At 41.6% G+C, this 20220-nt stretch overlaps 3 protein-coding genes across 11 annotated transcripts; 2 read left to right on the top strand and 1 right to left on the bottom strand.

The window, feature by feature from the left end:
- Positions 1-128: 128 nt before the first annotated feature.
- LOC105450008 (S-methyl-5'-thioadenosine phosphorylase) lies at positions 129-2329 on the bottom strand. The gene is made up of 6 exons (XM_011689554.1): positions 1979-2329; positions 1509-1669; positions 1108-1328; positions 835-1037; positions 538-747; positions 129-447 (listed from the first exon to the last, which is right to left on the bottom strand). The coding sequence occupies exons 1-6, from the start codon at positions 1994-1996 to the stop codon at positions 409-411; spliced, it is 852 nt and encodes a 283-aa protein (XP_011687856.1). The 5' UTR covers positions 1997-2329; the 3' UTR covers positions 129-408.
- Positions 2330-2910: 581 nt separating this feature from the next.
- Positions 2911-5665, top strand: LOC105450005 (protein archease-like). Of its 2 annotated transcripts, XM_011689549.1 has the most exons (5): positions 2911-3039; positions 3273-3297; positions 3477-3681; positions 4059-4288; positions 4684-5665. In XM_011689549.1, the coding sequence occupies exons 1-4, from the start codon at positions 2988-2990 to the stop codon at positions 4242-4244; spliced, it is 468 nt and encodes a 155-aa protein (XP_011687851.1). In that variant the 5' UTR covers positions 2911-2987; the 3' UTR covers positions 4245-4288; positions 4684-5665. The 2 variants fall into 2 exon arrangements, with proteins under 2 accessions (XP_011687851.1, XP_011687850.1); XM_011689548.1 differs by having other exon boundaries at positions 4059-5662.
- Positions 5666-6993: 1328 nt separating this feature from the next.
- On the top strand, positions 6994-19873 carry LOC105450003 (transcription factor E2F2-like). 8 transcript variants are annotated; one of them, XM_011689542.1, is made up of 8 exons: positions 6994-7198; positions 14401-14498; positions 14588-14745; positions 14925-15063; positions 15150-15363; positions 15467-15740; positions 15893-16238; positions 18482-19873. In XM_011689542.1, exons 2-8 carry the CDS (start codon positions 14420-14422, stop codon positions 18604-18606), a joined length of 1335 nt encoding a protein of 444 aa, XP_011687844.1. In that variant the 5' UTR covers positions 6994-7198; positions 14401-14419; the 3' UTR covers positions 18607-19873. The 8 variants fall into 8 exon arrangements, with proteins under 8 accessions (XP_011687844.1, XP_011687843.1, XP_011687848.1 ...); XM_011689541.1 differs by lacking the exon at positions 6994-7198 and adding an exon at positions 7864-8887; XM_011689546.1 differs by lacking the exon at positions 6994-7198 and adding an exon at positions 10771-10835.
- The last annotated feature ends 347 nt before the right edge of the window (positions 19874-20220 follow it).

Here is a 20220-nt window from a genome sequence, read left to right as displayed (position 1 = left end):
ATTCTTTTTATCACTCCTTTAAACTTCTTGGTCTAGAATCATGTATTATAGTGCAACAAAATACATATTTCGATAGAACGTTTTAGGACGTGAGAGGTAAGACAGGTATATAGAATTGTAAAACAGTATATGTAACGTAATTTCATGTAATAATTTTATAAAAGCTCACCATTTGCGGTTACAAAAGTATCTCGTAAAATAAATTGATTCTTTATATATAATGGTTCTCTCTATAAAGTATAAAGTTTACAGAGTCCTTTCTATAAACAGTATAAAGTTTTACGCGCGCGGAATGTACAAAAATTTCACAAGAGGCCTTCATCTGAAATCTTAGCTTTGATTTTTATGTATTTATGTGGTTATACACGTTAGACACGGTTTCTTCATTTCACTTTGCAAGTAGAAGGTTTATTTCTTTACAGTTACATTGCTGCTCTCGATTAAGTTCTGAAAATTATTTCTCTTATCATTATTCGCTAGCACGTATGTAGAAAAAAAAAGTGCAATATTTTAGATAAACAAATTCTCAAATATTACCTTCAACTTGACAATATCCTGCTCCCAATCTCCACAGCCAATAATCTTTACTGCCTCCAACAGCACATTTATTATTTTATCAACATTTTGCCTGAATACAACCAGCACGTCGGCTGCATGAACATTATCTTCGCTTTCTCTCCAGCAATCGTAATCAGTCGCCATGGCTACAGCTGCGTACAAAAGACCTGCTTCTTTCGCTAGGAATACCTAATTCGGGTCAAAATGTAAACGTTGTATGTAACAGTCTTATCAAGATACATGTAGCTTATGTATAAGTTTATTGCGACATTTAACCTCCGGGCATATGGTCATGTTCACCAAATGTCCACCCCATAGACGCAGAGCGTTACTCTCTGCTTTCGATGAAAAGCGCGGGCCTTCAATAGTTATCACTGTTCCACCCTTTCTTATGTTGTATCCCAACTTTTTGGCTGCCTGCAACAGGATCTCCGACGTTCGCGGATCAAACGCAGGCTCCATAGGCATGTGGCATACTCCTGTAATTTTAAAGGCAACATATTTTATAGATTACACACGTAAAAAGATATGCATAATATATATACTTACCGCTATACTTGTCCGACGTTCCATCGTAGAATGTACCCTTCCTGCAATTAGTTCTATCTATAAAGCTATCAGGTACGACTAATTGTCCCCTACCGATAGACTCTGTCAACGATCCACACGCACTAGACGCCAATATGTGGGTACATCCAGCAAGCCGCAACGCTTCTATGTTAGCACGGTAATTAACTCCAGTGGGGCTAAATATGTGCCCCGCTCCATGTCTATATTGAATCAAGAGAGAATAACATCTTCATTAATGAGCAAGACATAACTTAAATCCCATTAAACAAACAAAAACATGAGAATGTTTAATAGAAGAGTTACTAAATGGAAAGATACATATTAGTGTACAAGCTTAGATTGCATACTTTAGAAATATAGAGATCAAAAGAAATTTTCACCTGGCCAATAGCACCACATTTACTCCATCGACGCATCCATGGTAAAGATTACTGGATGGATATCCGAAATCGTTCTTTGCATTCTCACGATTCGTGGTGTTGCTACAATTGAATGTTTTGCTTAGGCTCTCACCAAGACCCGAGCCACATATTATTCCTACCTAAAAAATATAAAAGTCTATCGATAATAACACTAGCACACATTTATTTTTACGCTTAAAAAAATGTTTTTATTTGTTGACTTTTTTGTCATATATAATATCGCAAATTTAATAATATAACCTAATATACCGTATAGCTATCTGTTTCGATGAGTGATTTTTTAAAATAATCGTTTATATTTTCGTGATTATAGTTAAAAATAATTAAAATACGTGTGACATGCGAATCGAAAATCCGGAAATCTTCCATCAAGCAATGTCAACATATATATTTTTATTTTTATAAAGTGAAAATTAAAATTCTCTTACCTTGATTTTATTTGCCATAATAGGAGATGTTTAATTTCTTATCTTGAACTCGCAGTTACTTGCAGTATAAAATTTTAACGTTTGAGAACGATTGCGTTAATATATATGACCGCGTGACCGCAGAATATAATTGATAATTGTGACGGTATGGTATCGGTATCCTATACTTAACCTCTCGTTCCCACTCTAGGAATGAAGTACGCCATTTGTAAAAGCCGAAGTGATAAAGTTTAAAATGTTTAAATTACTGATAAGTTATCTAAATGCGTTTATGATATATGCGTTGAATTTATCTCGATTTGAATATATGTCTCTCTGTTGATTCATATTTCTCGATTGTAGAGACGAAAAAACTTGATCTCTATTTATTTATGACAGTAGAAAAAGTTACAATAAATGTTTATTTTTATAACGTTTTCACTTTTTTCATATATCACAATTTAATTTTTTATATCGACAGGTAGGAATTTATATCTTGCATAATCAAATATGTTAAATTCATTTCATAAATAACAATTAATACCTACTTATTTAATAAATTCAATAAATCTCCGCTAAAATGTGGTTCGAGTCTCCACTAAGTGGGGTTCGAGTCTCTGCTAAGTGGAGTTTGAGCAGAGAGAGGCGTAAGACAATTATTTGTAGCAAACTTTACGCCAAGAATTTGCTACAAATTGTAGCCAAATTCCGAACAAACTTTACGCCAAGAGTTTGCACGGACGGACTAAATGACAGTGTTCGAATACAAGTGCGGGAGCATAAATTCTGCAATTATAAATCTCCGCTAAAATGTGGTTCGAGTCTCTGCTAAGTTGGGTTCGAGTCTCCGCTAATCTCACACGGAGCCACGTGTTATCCCACGCGTCCGCCTTGGCGCTTATGTTCGCTTGTAACTAGCGTCACCTGGCCGGCGTGAACTCACCTACACGAACTACGACGCCGTTGATTGAACCCGTCAGTGAATCAGCTGATCGCCTCGCTTACGTGGGAGAATCAGCTGTGCGCAACCATGGACGAGCTGATGAGCGAGGATCTCGAGATACCGCCCGTCAAATACGAGTGTGAGTATTTAGCGTTCGTATTTCTTTTCGATCACCGTTTCGTTCACTCTTTTTCCCGAAAATATTTCTGTCCATCGACATGTACTTTGGCACATCTTCGCGCGACGCGCGATTCTAACCTCGTAATCGTGCTTAGACGCGGCAGGTACCAAATTTCCAGGATATGACGCGAATCTCTTTCGCAGTCTCAGTCTCGGGATTATTCACGCGGAAATCCACGTTTTCTGTTACAGACCTGGATCACACTGCGGACGTACAGTAAGTATTACATTCGATTGTAGCGTCGACCGGCTAATCTTGAAGGTTACTTCGCCGGTTAACCTAAAAGAAGCGCGCGAGCAGTCGTGTGAAAACGCGTGGAATCGGATAGACTTTCGAAGGCTACATTCGCGACGGGGATCGATTCGGCGATGCGAATTACCGATTGTGTCTCTCAGATTGCACGCATGGGGCGACACCCTGGACGAGGCTTTCGAGCAGTGCGCGATGGCCATGTTCGGCTACATGACGGAGCTCGAGCGCGTGCAGATCACGCAGGTGCACCACATCGAGGCCGACGGTCATGACATGGAGAGCCTGCTCTTTCACTTTCTCGACGAGTTGCTCTTCATGTTTAGCGCCGAGCCGTACATAGTCGCCAAGGTATGACACTGTTGTAAATTGTATCAAGATAGATATATGCTAATAATAGTAATAATTAACAGCAGTAATAACTAATTTTTGATAGTGTTATAGAAATATAATTATATGATCCATATAAAATTTATGCTTTACATAAAATGACTCTTTGCTACTTATTAAAAATAATTCCTTAATATAATTTTTTATTCTCTTGGATTTATAATTAGTATAGTATATTACTGTGTATCAACTACGTACAATTATTACGTATTTTCGCTCGCGTGAATACGAAAACAATCGGCAAATAGTTGTTTTTGGTCGAATTACGAAGATCGCGAAACTATCCGCCTTTGCATCCAAAGCTAAAGGAGAAAAATCTCTGCACGTCTGTTCGCCAGAAAGTCAAGATTACCGAATTCGACCAGCAAGGATTTAAGATCAAGGCAACCGCGTACGGCGAGGAGTTCACGATTGGCAAACACACGCAAGGCGCGGAGGTAAAAGCCATCACGTACTCGGCGATGCAGATCAACGATCGGCCGCAGGTGGAGCGGCCCGAAATCTTCGTGATCGTTGATATATGATTTGACTCCTCGTCCACCGGTCGCACTGCACACGCACCTCAACGGTATTTTGTCGTAATTTTTTGATAATAAAAAACGACAAATAACAATGAATAACGCAGAATTTGATGCGTAAAAACTTCTTTAAATTGTATTCAAAACCATGTCACATATATCATTGGAAAACTCCACTCGTATATTTTGGCCTTCTCAATCTTTTTTCAGCGATACATATTAAATTTCATTAACAAGTTTTTTAAGTTATTTGTTTCACTTGTAACGTATTATGTTCCGTATTGGGTAAGAAAGACTTTCAATTTCAAGATTGCAAGCATGTACATTCTATACAAAACAAGTCATGATGTAACATAAACAAAACGGCAGATTAAACTTAAAAAACATTCGAAAAAAATTCTTGCGCAATAAAAAATCATTACTAATCACAAACTTGGTATGTCAGTTGACAGGTTTGAAAATGTTTGGTAACGCTCTAACACAACAGCGGGGGAAAAATGGTGGGGAAAAAGGGGATGACTCGGCTTGAACGGGGAGTTAGAGGGAAAAGTAGAGGGAGGCGGTCGAAGGGCAAGAAGGGAAACCGTATGCCTCCCCTACGGTCTACATAGGATGCGATCCTTTTGTACTTGCCTTGTAGGGTTCAAATAAATACGTTACGAAGAATGCACCGGGCTCCCCTTCTTCTTGGCTCGACTTGACTCAGGTGTGTATTAAGATTATCCAAACTCCCGAGAAGTGCGTGAATAAAAAAGCAGGAGATCTACTTAACGGTCGTTTGTAATAAAAAACACGTGCGACAGTTTTTATCGTTACAGATTATATATTTTTTTACTTGTTATTAAGCATTGCTAGTATATGATCGATACAACTGAATCTTTGTACTCTAGAATAGCTATTTCCTTTAAACTATGATTCTCCTTTAACTTCATTACACATTTCTTTCGCAGTGATCATGAAAAAAATGTAGAAGATATCATACGTAAATTGATTGCGCGCATATTAAAATAAAGTCCATTTTAAAGTCTAACTAATTTAAACTAGCATTTTACGCGATTTATTAACGTTTATAATATATTTCTTTGATTAATACTTGCCGCGTATACACATAATTATATGTTTTGTCTATCAACGTTGAAATAAAAAAAGTAATTTTGAACAGATCGTAGTTTTCTGTTATATAATTTAAATATAATTTATTATAGGAAGATGTAGTACAATACATCGTGTGTATTAACACCGTTCTTTTAAATATGCGATATTTACATGTTTCTATAAAATATATATAAAATATTGTATATTTTATAATATTATATCTGAATTATCCATATTGCTGTGTATATTTGTGTAACATAACATAATTGGAAAAAAATTGTATGTAAATTATTCTCATCTCTTGAAAAAATAATCTTGTTTAAAAAATATAACTCATTATATGTGTATGAAACCCCATTTCTCCTATGAAACACGTAGTGTCTATTTGATGAAATTTTATCGTTACACACTTGGTACGAGAAAATGCTCATGACAAAAGTGATAAAACGAGATCGGTTTTATTACTTGTTTAATCAAAATAAAAGTACGATTACGTTCCCGACTCGGCCATCGATTTCGTCGTTGTTTTTGACGGCGATCGACATTCTCGGGAGGGGCCCTGCACGCCTTTCGTCCCGCTACATTCCTGCAACTGAATGCCCCTCCATTCGCGAAGGAAGGGACGATCGTACGCGCGCCGCCGAGTTTCGGGCAAGACCGGGCGAGAAACGAGGGGCATCAGTGTCCGGCAGGCAGGATCCGTCGAAAGCGCGTGTGCGCAACGTACGCGCTTGTACACAGCCGTTGTCAAATTAATACGTCACTAAATTGCATAATTCCGCGAGTGCTGCCTGCGCAACGTTGTCCGTTCATCCGTTGCCCTTCCGTCCCCCCTCCGGATCCACCGCCGTGGCCGTGAGGCCCGGATTAAAGGGACCCGGTATCCGTCGGCATTTAGAGAGAAAGGGACAGGAAAAAAGGGAGAGAGAAGGGAGGGGGAGAGAAAGAAGGAAAACGAGAAGAGACTCACTTTGTTCGCCAACACCCCCGAGCATGGCGGACCGGTATGGTAATAGTCCCGCTCCGGAAACGCGGGAATGCTTGCGCGAGTGCTGAGAGTGAGTAACCGGTGCCGCGACGTCGACGAGAACGTGGGGACGAGCGGCTGCAGGGATATCTCTCGGTAGCAGCGTTATCGCCGTCGCGAGTGACGGATCCTCGACGGGGGGAGCAGTCGACGGAATTTTGGCGGGTAAACCAAGACGCGAAGCGACCGTCGTCGTCGTCGCCGTCGCTTGACGTAGACCGACTCCTGGCCGACAATCTCGACGAGAACTGTCGACGAAACGCGATGACGCGAGTGAAACGACACGGGACGCGCTCGTAATCGTGAGACAATAACGAGTCGATGTATCGGGTGGTTATTGCATGTCATTTTCTTTAGAACGGGTTATTTTATTGACAACTCGCTTGTGGATCGTGCAAATGTCGCGATAGCATCTATCAGAAAGGGCTCGGACATAACGGGTGTACGAGACGAAGCCAGTGGTGGCGGCGCGGCGCGGCGCGGCCCTCACGAGGAAGAGGCGGCGCGTCGACGGTTTTGGCGCGCGTATTTCAGCTGTCGCGTGCGACCGGCAGATGGCCGGTAACGCCGGCTCACGGACACGCCGCCGGCACGCACACGAAGACTCGACTACTGCCGTTGCCACTGCGGCGAGGGTGCCGCCGTCCGGTCGGGAGCGCGCGCACTTATGAAAGGCGGCGAGGAACGACGCGTCGTGTCGCCGCGTTAACGCGGACGCGTCCCCGCGAGTCCGGTCGCTTCGCGAAAGTGCCTTCCGCCTCCGTCTCCGAGTCTCTGCCTGAATCCAGTCGCGAGTGACGCGGTGGGGAGGATAACTGCAAAAACCGCCCTATTTCTGGTAAGTTTACACCTCGCGTCAAGTTGTTTTAAAGTGTCACCTGTCGAATTCTAAGTGAGAACGAGTGAGACAGAGAGAGAGATTTTTATCGATTATGAAAGCTCGTTTTTCCCGACGTAATCTCGAGGAAGCTTCACGTACAAGAGATGCAAGCGCACTAATATCATGACATTGTCCGCGCGTGACTCGCTCACACGAATACACTCGGAAGCGTCATCGTGCCTCTTTTCTCTCTCTTTCTCTCTCTCTCGCTCATACACGCGTACGGCGCGTACGCACGTTTAACGGGCTTGCGACGCATGCGTGCCGACACATTCACGGCGTCGCTTGTCCGCGCTTTTCCGCGGTCGCGCTGCCGCACAGCGCACATACACGCGCCGGCGGTGGTGGCGGGCGGCGCGACATGACGCGACGCGACGCGACGCGACGGTACCGACATTGCGGTCTCGTATACACCGACACGCATCACACACAGCTGGTGGTGGCGCGGAGGACCGGTACACCACCTCGCGAGAGAGGGCCCCCCAGACGTTCGCGAATACGCACGGACACGCGGCTGGTTCTCCGTCTGCTGCTGGCTTCTCCGCTCTCTCTCTCTCTCATTCCCTCTCTTGGCATCGTGAGCACCGGCGCGCGGCGCACGCGGCACACTCTGTTCGCTGCTTCTCGCTGCCCGAATCGGCCAGTCGTGCCAGCGCGCCACGGAGCCCGGGCCCCGTCCACATATTCAGTACGAAGGAACGAACGAGCCGACCGATCGCCCAGATCTTGCAAGCCGGGCCTCGTATGTGCACGCGCGACGAGAACACACGTAGAGAAAAAGAGAGAGCGAGAAGGTTCGTTTCTCCTTGCTCACCGGTCTCTCTCCTGGTCGGTCGGTCTGAGTCGAGTCGAGCCGAGCATGCCAAGGCGGGGCTCGCTCTGAGACCCTCAGCGAAACGTGCCACGCCGTGTTCTGGACAGTGAAAAACGGCCGAAAACATTCTCGATTCAGCGTACTTTTCTAGGGCGACGTGCGCCCTTCCGTTACGCGAGGAACCGCCTGCTCGCCTTGGGCTACCTGCTGCCTTGCCTTGCCTGCCTGCCTGCCTGCTTGCCTGCGTCGACCCGCCTGTGCGTAGCGTAACCGTGGCGGTGGCGGCGGCATCGGATCGCGCAGAAAATGGACACCGTACTCTAGCAGCAACAGCACGCTAGTAGAAACGGGCAGCCTCGAGAGAAAAAGAGAGACGCATGCCGGGAGAGAAAGAGGGAGAAATCGCAAAGTACGGCGATAGTATGTAAAGCCGCAGCGACGGCGACGATTACAACCACGACGACGAGATCGAGGGAACGAAGGGAAAGGGTGAGCGGGCGATAAAAATCCGAGGTACATCTCGAGGCGATCTACGGGCCGACGAGGAAGCGCACGTCATTTGGCGACTGTTTGTCGTCGTCGTCGTCGTCGTCGTCGTTGTTGTACGTCGTCGAGGCGCTCGTTCGTTCCGTCCGACGAGGAAAGGCACAATTTTTCTGAGATCAGGAGGTCATCCGGACTGGGGGATGCCCGGCTCCAACCGTCCTGAGACACGCGGCGCGCGCCGTGTGCTGGCCTGCTGCTGAATCTTCTCCCGGAAGAGAGCGCGGGTCTCCGTCTCAAAATACTGTGCGGCGCGGCGCAGCGCAGCGCACACGTTCGCGAGCAGCCAAGTAAGTAGAAAAAACCGGGAGTGTGCGAGCCGAGAGGAAGAGAGACGGAACGGCGGCGGCGACGGCGGCGAGCGAGAGAGCGGGCGGCATACCTCTTCGCGCGCCGACTTGCTACTTCCGTCTCTCTTTCTCGCTCTCGAGATCGATGCGTGTCGTAATCGTCGTCGGCGGCGACGATTGTTATAGCGACTTCCTAGCGCCGAAGCGCAGTTTTAGCGCGCGCGAACACAGGTCAGCACCCGGTCGGCTCGCGCGACGGAGCTTCACGGCGTTGCCCTTCCTCGATTCCGCCACCGGTAGAAAGCATTGTTTCGCTTCGATTGGGATGCATCGAAGGGAGCATCTTCGAAGGGAACGTTCCGGAGCAACGTGCGATCGCGCCGCTCCTTCGTGACGTGCCGGTAGCGCACCTTACCAGGGGGGATCCGGCGCGGTGTCGTCTTAGCTCTTTAAACGAGTTCGCCGCGACGGTGCGGCGCGTTCACGTATGCGCGCATACATATGCGGACGCCCTGCGTCCGCGTGTGTGAGCGCGCGTATCTCTCTCTCTCTCTCTCTCTTTCTCTTTCTCTTTCCGATGCCGCGTCGAACCGGCATGCGTGTGAGTACGTGCGTAAGGGAGCGGGGGAGCGCCCGTATGTACGCGAGCGCGTCGCGCTTCGGTGTGCGCGAGGTCGTGACTTCGATTCACGTTATTTCACCGGCGATCCGGCGCTAGATCGAGTTCCTCCAGATTCCGCGAACGCTCTTCTCGATTGACGTAAGAATGGCACGAAGAGGGAAACGTATGTAGTTCAGGCGAGAAGTAGTAGTTGCGTAGTTATTGCGCGAATGAAGGCGGCTTCGAAGGCGCGTTTATTCCCTTGCATTTTGCACTTGGACCTTCTCGCTCGTTTTTTTTTTCCGGTGCCTAAATATATGCGTGTTTTTTTTTTTTTTTTTTTGGACAGACGGAAAGGCAAAACGAACGTATCTCGATTCTCGCAAACGTGATGCGAAAGTGATCGAGGCACGATATTTGATTGTTCCGCCAATAGAGAAGCATCACTTCCCTCCGCTCGCGCGCCATTGGCCGTTATCGTAGCACGAGTAACGATACAGCGCTTTTCCTCGGGGTCTCGCTCTCTTTCGAGAAGGAATCGAGAATTCTGACAATCGACGAGAGACGCGAGAACGCCGGCGGCGGCAGCGGCGGCAACGCATGGCCTTCGATCGATGTTAACAGCTGATTGCGCGCTACGTCGGGCTAGGACTGTGCCGACTGTGGCACCACTCGCCAGGTTTTGATAAGAGAAACGAGAGAAACGCGAAATAAAAAAAGAACCAAGTTTCAACATTCGGAAGTTCGCTTAATTGGCCAGTTAATTCTAATTGTAAGACTGCTCGCACTTTTTACGTACGTGGACTGCTTTGACGTCAGATACTTCCGGCAAACATAATTGCAATTTTTAAAAAATGATTCTCGTGTGTGCAGTCCTGCAGTTAAAAAAATTAATTTTTTGTTAGCAAAATTAAATCAGGGGCAACAAAATGTATAGTTGAAAATTTATGCTTTAAGGCAATTCTGTCGGTTGAATCAATCGCTGATTAAATTAATCGAGATTCGATCGAAGTCACCCTAAAGGGAGCCTGGCTAGCCTGCTGGTGTCGATAGAGCTCGCGACCTAAGACCTTTGCGAGCGGAAGAACGAAATAAAGGGGCAGGGAGACAGAGAAAGAGAGAGAGTCGGCCTCGTCACATCTGGCCGCCTGAAGCCTCGTGCACACGAGACACATTGCGCATTCGTTTGCATCTTCGCACAGCGCACGTCTCGTGAACGCCTGTCGCCGCCGCCGCCGCCACACCGTCGTAGTGGCGGCGGCGGCGGCGGCGTTTCCTGTCTTCGGCGCACTGAAGACCCGGCGTTAGTGCCCACATCGTGCCCGACTGCAAAACATACGGGGAAAAGTACGTGAAATCGCCATTGTCGGCGGCTATTAATAACCTCCGAATTCGGAGCTTTAATTCTTCCAGTAAGTAATCGTATAGGACTTTTTCGCGTTCTTTGCCATTCGCAAAACGTGAACAGTTTCCGGGATTGATGTTGGTGCGACGCACTGTCGATTCTGTCAACTCTCGCCAATGTGACCTCGCGCCGGGCTTGACTTGACGGGCCATCCCCTTGAGCGACCAATCAACGGACGGGAAGACAAAAATTAAATGATCTCATCCTTCGCGTCGAGATAAAGAGATACGTGAACAAATAGTTCCGACATTGTCTTGTATTAAAAGAAAAAAAAGAAAACAGTTGTTTGTTTAATCGATGCTGCATTACTTTTGCAACCGATGCGCTATGCGCTATACTTCATACTTTCGAGATAACAGCTGACCAATCAATGACTCCGCGTCATGCATTGCTCCCAACTTTCTAGGCATAAATCGCGTTGGTCTCGAGAGATCCCACTGATCCCAGTAGCTCTCACTAGTTGATTGTGTATCCGGCAAAAGACTCAAGTTGGAGTCAAGACTGGAGTTACTTTAATTTTATCGATATCATAATATCAGTTCTTAATGTTTTCTCTCGATTTACATGTTTGCATTTGGGATATGCCAACGAAACTGAATAAACGCTACATAATGTTATTAAATAATTTTTAAGTTATATATAGTCTCCAACACATTATCAAGCTTAAAGTTCGTTGTGTACGTCTGCTGTGTACAAAATTATAAAAAAAATTATATATCTCGAAAATGTGATCCATTTAAAGACAAACGTATTACAATAATTATATATTTATATTGATTTGTTACTCCAAAATAACGTTATCAAAATTTTCTGTAATCGTAGTTGAGTAAATCACAAATACAGGCTGGAGTATTTTCGAGCAGCGAGCCATTTCTTTAAATCACATGCGGAATGATTGTCTTGTCGGAATGCTTGTTCTTTTTTTTTTTTTTTTTTCTAAAATTCTCCGGGCCGAGCGCACCATGGGTCCATTCAGACGCATACCAAGCGTTTGCTATGTGAGGCCCTTAAGTTAGTTCATTCGATTTATATAATATTCTTTTTTTTAACTTCTCTTTTTATTATATTTGATTACTTCTAGATTTCTCTATTTTCTTTGATAATCTTTTTAATCATTGCAGCAATTAAATAATGAAATATAAGATTCACACGCAAATAAAAGTAATTAATTTTTTTTCGATTAATTATTTTTGTGGTCAATTTTTTTATTTCTCCCGCATAATAATTAACAAGAGCAAAGAACTATTTATAGGTACAATATGTACATTGATTCTCATATTTAATTACGTTTTTCAAATTCACCGAATTCTGTTTTCTCACTTGGTATAGTAACAATTTATTAATAAGGCAGAATAAAGAGTTAGTCTTCAAGTTTTTCTGATCAAATTGAATATGAATATTGCTTGATCGAGTTGAAAATGTGGCTTGACAACCGCTATCGTAGAACAGAGAAACAAACATATAACGTATTTGTATTCGGTAAAGAGCCATACAAGTGACTACGATATTCGCTCAGTGCGCAGTCTAAAGTTATGCCGAATTACATATTGTGTTTGTCGACCGGGTGAAGAAGACCGGTATTGATCTTATTGTCAATATTAAAATCACAGCTATCTTTATCGTGTCACGTTCTCACTTGCGTAGACATCGCATCTCGCAAGATGCTACCGATACGACATTTACGTGATGTTTATACTGACGCAGACATACTTACGCGAGAAATGACTTTCGAGAACGTAATCTTCTTTATTTATAACTTCTGATGGATATAAACGGTGTCACGTGTAGACGCTTTAAGTTGACACACGACGAACGAATCTGTAAGCACGAGAAAAGTACTATTTCACGCGAATGTGTCTTATATCTCTCGATCGCCGAAAGTTATACCCCGAATCTATCTTTACCGTAAATTTGTAAATGCGCGCGAATCTTATTTTTAGACAACACACACACACACAGGTCGGGCAGAAGATAGCTGCCTAATTGCACAGCTAAAAGTACAGGCGACATTTGAAAGTATCGGATCTTGATTAGGTATCGACGATTAACGACTTCGAACTTATCAACAAAATACTCCAGTAATGATGAGACCAATGTTATACGCTTTCGTGCCTTTTAAAAGATAACGACGCGAGCGATCAGCTGTGTGCCGGCATTTTTGAATACCGAGAAATAATTAAGGACCGGAATCGATTTCGTAAATTTGACTAGCTTCGACGCAGCAGATAGACGAAAATGTGCGTGATTCTATTATTTAGTTATCTATTTCAAACTTTAAAGACACTTCGAGATTGAAGCAAGATTTTTCTTCTTTTCTCTCCCCTCTTTTTCTATATATATTTTGTTTTATTTTTATTTATACACAATTTCCTTGAAATTTGATATACATATATATAAGCCGGGATTTCTTCAAATTCAATTTTATCTGATCTATTAGTTTCTCGAGTTCTATTTTATTGGATTCTCTCCTTGCTCTTTCAAGTTTCATGTACATTCGAATTTAACGGAGTTATATTCGCTCTTTGTCGCGTTTCTCTTCGGAACGCGAGCGGGAATCGAATTTTCTCCCAACTCCCGTCCGTTTCTTCCTTGCTCCTCGCAGTCACTTTCATTGGACTCTCGCGCGTTTCGTGCGCGTCCGACCTAAAGTACACGGGCGCCGCGCAATCCGATCGCGCGCCTTCCGCCAAAGACAGGCGGTCGGAGAGCGAGCGAGAGGACGAGAGAGAGAGAGATGCTAATAACGTACACGTAGCATTGCCTGACACCGCTGGTGCTCGCGTCGCCCTTATTATTTCCGTTATTACCCGTGGTGTATGCTCGCGCGCGCACGCGTGTGTATACAACACGGCCGTCGCCCGACGATCCGGTGTGCGTCGTGTGCCCGACGGACAGGTCGCCCGTCCGTCGTCGACGCGACTCATCTTTTCCCTCCCCCCCCTCCCCCTGTTCTCCCCCCGCCCGCGAGAACTGAAAAACCTTGGGATTTAAAAATGACACTCGCCACCGCGACCGCACGTGTAACGCGCGCCGAGCTACACGCGCGCGCGGCGAGCAGCAGCGGTTAACGGCCGAAAATGCGGAGTGCGCTTGGAAATAGGTCCGTGTGCCGCCGTTATCGGCAATCCTCTTCCCTCGCCGAGGCCGAATGGTCGGTTGTGTTGACGATAACGACGCCGATCGCGAGTTTCACGCGGCAGGAAATGTCTCGCGTATACGGGATTAGCTTACGCGTTTCGCTCGCACCCGCGGATCTGTGATCTCGTCGAAATGCGTCTCGATCGCGTCAATCTGTTGCATTTCGCGTGGTTGAGGGTATATCACATCGATATCGTTTCCTGCTTGTTACGTATGAATGAATTCTATTTGTCTTGTAAATTACTTGAAGATTAATATTTTGGCGTTTCAGACAGCATGATTATTTATTTAGCAAGTAATCGATGTACGGCTTCGTAATTTGACAATTATACAATTTTATGTGTGTGTGTGTGTGTGTGTGTGTTTCAGACGCAATCATATTACCAGAATGCCTCGGATAAGGAGACAAGTGATCCTGGAGGATCCAGCCAGGCCAGTTACTCCGGACATGGTGGAGACGAAGTTGTGTGAGTCACTCTTGCAGAGAAAATAATCCAAATTCCACATTTATTTTCTTACTGTTAACTCCTTCCGAACGATATCTTTTCTTTTACAGTGAAGTCCGAGTTCCTGGACGATGGTTCTTTAGATGAAATCCAACCTCAAAAAGTAGCGGAAGAAACACCAAGCCCACATTTACAAGATCATCAGTACGGACAGACGCCGTGTTACCAAATAACGAGGAAACCCACACAACCACCACCAAGAGCTGAGGTAAAATGATTGATGAGTGATGGTAAATTGACGATGAGGTAAAATTTCTACAGTAATCAGATTTCTCGTAGTAATCTTAACATGCATATAAAAATATCGATAGGTTGATTTGCCCGAAGGCATTAAATTAATATGGTACTTGACTAATCAAAGCTGCAATTTGCCTTTCTTCTCGGCAGATATCGGTTCAAGCGGTAAAAAGAAGACTGAATTTGGAGGTAGGGACAACTGGTCCCAGCCAGTCTGCCTTCAAAACACCCAGAGGTAAACGCAGAAGATCCGGCTCAAATTCTTTAGCCGGTCACACGCCCACTAAAAGTAAATGTCTTTATGCTTTGCGACCAAATTTTCCTGCAAATTTTTTTGCGTGTCATCCACGAAAGGAATCGTTTGTTGCATTGCAGGTAAAACTGTAGAAAGGACACGATATGACACGTCGTTGAGTTTGCTCACAAAAAAGTTCATTCACTTAGTCGAAAGCAGTCAGGATGGTGTGGTGGACTTGAATATAGCCTCAGAGAAGTTGGAGGTACAAAAACGTCGTATATACGACATTACTAATGTTTTAGAGGGCATCGGTATCTTAGAGAAGAAAAGTAAAAACAATATTCAATGGAAGTACGTTATCTACTAATATTTTATATATATATCTTACAGTTTAGCCATATCTATATCGATATAATCGGATTATTACACTCGAGACGCTAATTGATTGTTACAGAGGCGGTCTGTTACCGAACAATCGGAACGATATCGCTAATCTCAGACGGGAGGTCGCAGATTTGGAAGCTAAAGAGAACACCCTAGATCGATTGATTCACGGTGCCGATAAGAACCTTCGCGAACTCTGCGCGGACAGACAATACGCTTATGTGACGTATCATGATTTACGTTCAGTCTCAATGTACAAAGACCAAGTTATTATGGCTGTGAAAGCCCCCCCGGAAGCTACCCTCCATGTCCCACAACCGATCAATAACTTTGGTCAACAAAAGGTAAAACATCAGTAAAGTTTGATAATATTTATACGTATTTATTACATTCCAATTGCTTTCTAATGTCAAGAGAAAAAAATATTTTGTATTCTGATAAAAAAATATTTACGTTACTATACGTTTTTATATTTCAATGTTATTAATATTTTTAGCTTCAAATGCACATGAGGTCGGAACACGGAGAGATAGATGTATTTCTGTGTCCTGAGGATCCCACAGTCAAAACATTATCCTATCCCGGGTATGCGACAACGCAATCTGTGCCTCAATCAAAAGAATCCGATATACCTTGTTTGCCTCCTGAATTGTTGGTTAATCGAGAAAGCGACGAGCGAATTGAGCCAGTACCTTCCGATGAGAGTTTCATAAATACTCGTCTATGTACCCCTGTACCTACAGTTACCAGTATGAAGGATGCATTCTTATACGAATCCGATGATTATGGACCAATGGGCGGTGGCAAATTCCAACTCCAAACAGAGGACCAAATCAGTTCAGGTAAGATTAGAAAGAAATAATGCTTGTTTATTGCTTTCTCTCTTTCTTGAAAAAAGCTTCCTTCGTATTTTAGATTAATAGCCGATAAAAATTGTTAAATTAATTTTATAGGAAAGTAAGTAGGAAAATATTTTATTTTTGAGCTTTTCTCAGTAAATTATTAATATCCTCTCTTTTCTTTCTTTTGCGAAACAATTTCTATTTAGTATATATTTTATTTTGCTCGCATGAGAAAATTGTTGTCACATTTTTAATTTTCTAAATTGTGTCCTTTTCATCAGTCATATTTTAAAGTCTTGGATATTCTTTGAAATTATACAACGTTATGAATCATGTTGTTAAATTGTATATATTAGAGTACGTAATTAAACATAATAAATTTAAATATATTATAAAACAAATATATCATGGAAAATTGTAAATTTTTTTGTTATATAATTTTTCTTATTATCAAATATATTAATATTTTTTTGGCAAAATCTATTTTGTAAATCAAATATTTTATTCTTTTTTATTTAAAATATATACTCCTAATATTAAAGATCAGTTTTTTGAAGAAATAGCAGTATTCAATTATGTGATAATACATAGAATTCACAATTGATATTCAGGCTATTCTATTTTCTTAATCATATTGAATTATGACATCAAAAATGAAGCGAGAAATTATTTTTTAATTTTTCTTTGCACTATAACTATACGTTAAAATAAAATTAATTTTTTTATGTTATTCTATTTTTATGATAATACAGATTGATAAAATATACTAAAGATAGAATATATAAAATATACTCTCTTCTCAATTTATCGATTAATAAACAGCAATAATTTTTAATCAACTGTCATAAAGCTCATTTTTACAAGAAATTTGAGATAGATGTAAATTATACAAGCGATAAATTTATTAATACAGGATAATTGAGAAGAAAGTTTCCAATATTTTATTTTAATGTATAGTATAAGGAAAAAAAAGAGTTAATTTTTTACTCTTCATATTTATAATTTAATATTTTTGTTGATATTTTAATAAAAATATATTGCTTTATATTATCTTGTTATATATTCTGCGTATATTTTTCACTTAATACATATTTATATTTTACTTGCGCAAAATTTCTAACGCTTCATTTAGTTTAATGCTTTATGCTTTGTACATGTTGTATTTTTTTTTTAATAAAGTATTTTTAAACTTTTTGGTCTCTGTATTACTAAGAAAATTCCGCTTTATTAGACGTTCTTTTCATCGAAATTTTCGCACAAAAGATATTACGTATATGTGAGATAATTATCTTGTAATTGTTATATTTTTTACATCCTTTCTCTTTTGAAAAGAACGTTGCATGTTACAATTTTATAATCACTTGTGGACAAATATTATTCAAAAGAAAGGTAATGGAAGGTAAATATTTTCATGTAATTCATTATCCCATATTACCTTTTTTTTGAATATTTCACTGTCTTTTCACCAATGGATGATGGCCGTACCCTGATGGAGCTCTGGCTGTGACTTGTGTGTTAAAATTATCAAAATCACATCACAGGCAGAGTTCTAGTTAGGTAACGGTTTCAAACAGCAAAGCTCGTGTCGTGCAAAGGTACGTTCATCTATACTAACTATTGGCCTCTATTATGTTTTATATGATGTTACTATGTTAATATTATCACACAATACATGGATATAAAACACGATTTTATAAAAGGAAAATTCTTTTTATTATAATTATTTCTGAAAATTTTGGGAGGAAATTTATATATATGTAATTTGGAAATCAATATGATCGACCCGAATTTTGCAGCACTTCTTTACTTTGATTCCACAAACAGCAATTTTCTTACTAAATTTCTACTATAGAAACATTGCCGCATTGTTACTTTCAAAACTTATTTAATAAATGCTTATAAGCGTATTTGACAAACTGCTCTTAACATATAATTTTAGACACTAACAATACATATTCTTTAACCGCTTTATAACTGATTGCAAACTTTTTAAATAAAATATAAGTGCTTGTGGTGCAAGAAAACTGAAGTAAATTAGATATTCTGCATTACTTTGACGTATATTTTTTAATAATATAATTAAGAATCTGTCCTTTGACGCGTGATTCATTTAAATATTATAAAAAATTTTTATATGTATATCGAAAACTTTCTGTTAAATAATTGTGAACAAACAATCTAATGTAAATGATATTGAATTAGATATTATAGCAAGTCCATTATTCGCCTTACTTTTGTTGCAGATCTGAGTATTCTTGATTTTGGAGAACAACTACTGACTTTGGAACCACCTCTCTCTGAAAACGACTACTCGTTCTCGTTAGGCACCGAGGAGGGTCTTTCGGATCTCTTCGATTTTAAATTCTAGGAATATCGCCGCTTATTGCACGGACGTTCGTGTCTTTTTGTGGGATGTTCCTCAAACAGACGGAATTGCTTCGTCAGTTTTACAATGCGCCTTCGCGTTACATAGTGATGATTGGCAGTTTCGTTCCGCGCGTCGATCTTCGCGAGAAATTGTGAGCATGCCAAGACGTTTTCATTTCTTCGAGCACATAATTTTCTACCTGGAATTATTTTCCATATTTTTTATACTTATAAGTATAGAAAAACATCAAGCTTAAAAGAGGAACAATAAGATAGTCGAGGCGCGCCAGAGGCAATTTCATAAATTTTGTAGAAACCAAAGAGATCATGCATGGAATTCATCATATTTTTCCGTAACATGATTTTACACGGTTCGTTATTATCTGTCTCAGATAAAAATTACAATGGAATGTTATTAATCTGCCTGCGCTAGAATATTTTAAAATTTTGCGTTTTTTTTTTCGCACTCGTTTTATTCCGGTTTCGTAGTCGTATCATTTTATAATTTCTTATTGTGGATTACAAACTCTGAATGTGAGAGAGCCGAACTGCCGAGGCACAAGATAAACATATCAATATTGTTAATGTGTGCTTCCGGCATGATATGATCTGCGTTGATCACGTTTGCGGAATGGATTGCAAAGATATTAAACAAAGAGACAGGAGAGAAATGAAAGAGGAAAGAATGTGTTTGTGTTGCGTGTATGTCTGTGTCTGTGAGCGTACGTGTGTAAGGAGGAAAAAAGAGAAGTTGAAAAGCGAAGGCGCTTTTTCGTGCAATCTGTAATAATATTGTAAATTGCTAAGAGGAATAGAAGAAAGAATGTATTTGGAAATTCAGAGAGAGGACAGACTGTACTCGTGTTGGACAACGATCTAATTGCTTTCTCGTAGTTGTCCAACTGTAAAATGAATTGAGACGGTTAAAGTCATCGAATTCTTTCTGGTACAAAGTTTTGTTTGTTGATGAGAGGGAGAGGGGAAAGAGGGATTGTGCGAGGATTATTTCATGCGCGAGCGTGAAAAACGACTGCGTGAGTATTATTGAGACTCAGACGATTTCTTAAATTATATGCAACCGTAGAGTCCGTCGTCCTCCTCGCCCCCCCCCCCTTCCGGACGATGTATGTGTTTTTTTTAACAGATACATATTGCCTTGTTAATAATAAACCGTTCGACAGTACGGTAAGTCTTATTTCGCGTGCTTTTGTAACTCCAATCGGTCGAATGGCAAATCAAGATAAATAAACGTCGTTTTCCGTTTTAAATACGTTATTTTATTTCTCGTTATTCAGTGGGAGGTAAAGGGATTGAACGCGATAACCAGTAATCGTTTTATGACGATTATATTACTTAGCCGATTATAGAAGGGGGTCACACGCTAATCAGCTTTTTATCAATGTCACAAAGACAAAACGTAGATAAAGTCAAAATATGCACACGTACAATGGACGAAAAAGAAATGAGTGAAAGATCTTAGACTGTATTGTCATATTTAAATGCGTATTTAATCCCAATTCGCAACGATCATATTGTCTAAGATCCTAAGATTTAAGGCGCAGTACTATTCCGAACTTGATGACGGGATTTTTTTAAAGAGAGTTTCTTGCCGGTG

The sequence above is a fragment of the Wasmannia auropunctata genome, unplaced genomic scaffold (genome assembly GCF_000956235.1).
Source record: "Wasmannia auropunctata unplaced genomic scaffold, wasmannia.A_1.0 LD336069.1, whole genome shotgun sequence".
NCBI classification, from domain to species: domain Eukaryota; kingdom Metazoa; phylum Arthropoda; class Insecta; order Hymenoptera; family Formicidae; genus Wasmannia; species Wasmannia auropunctata.
The sequence above is the reverse complement of the archived record's forward strand: the minus strand, read 5'-3'. Positions and strand labels throughout refer to the sequence as shown.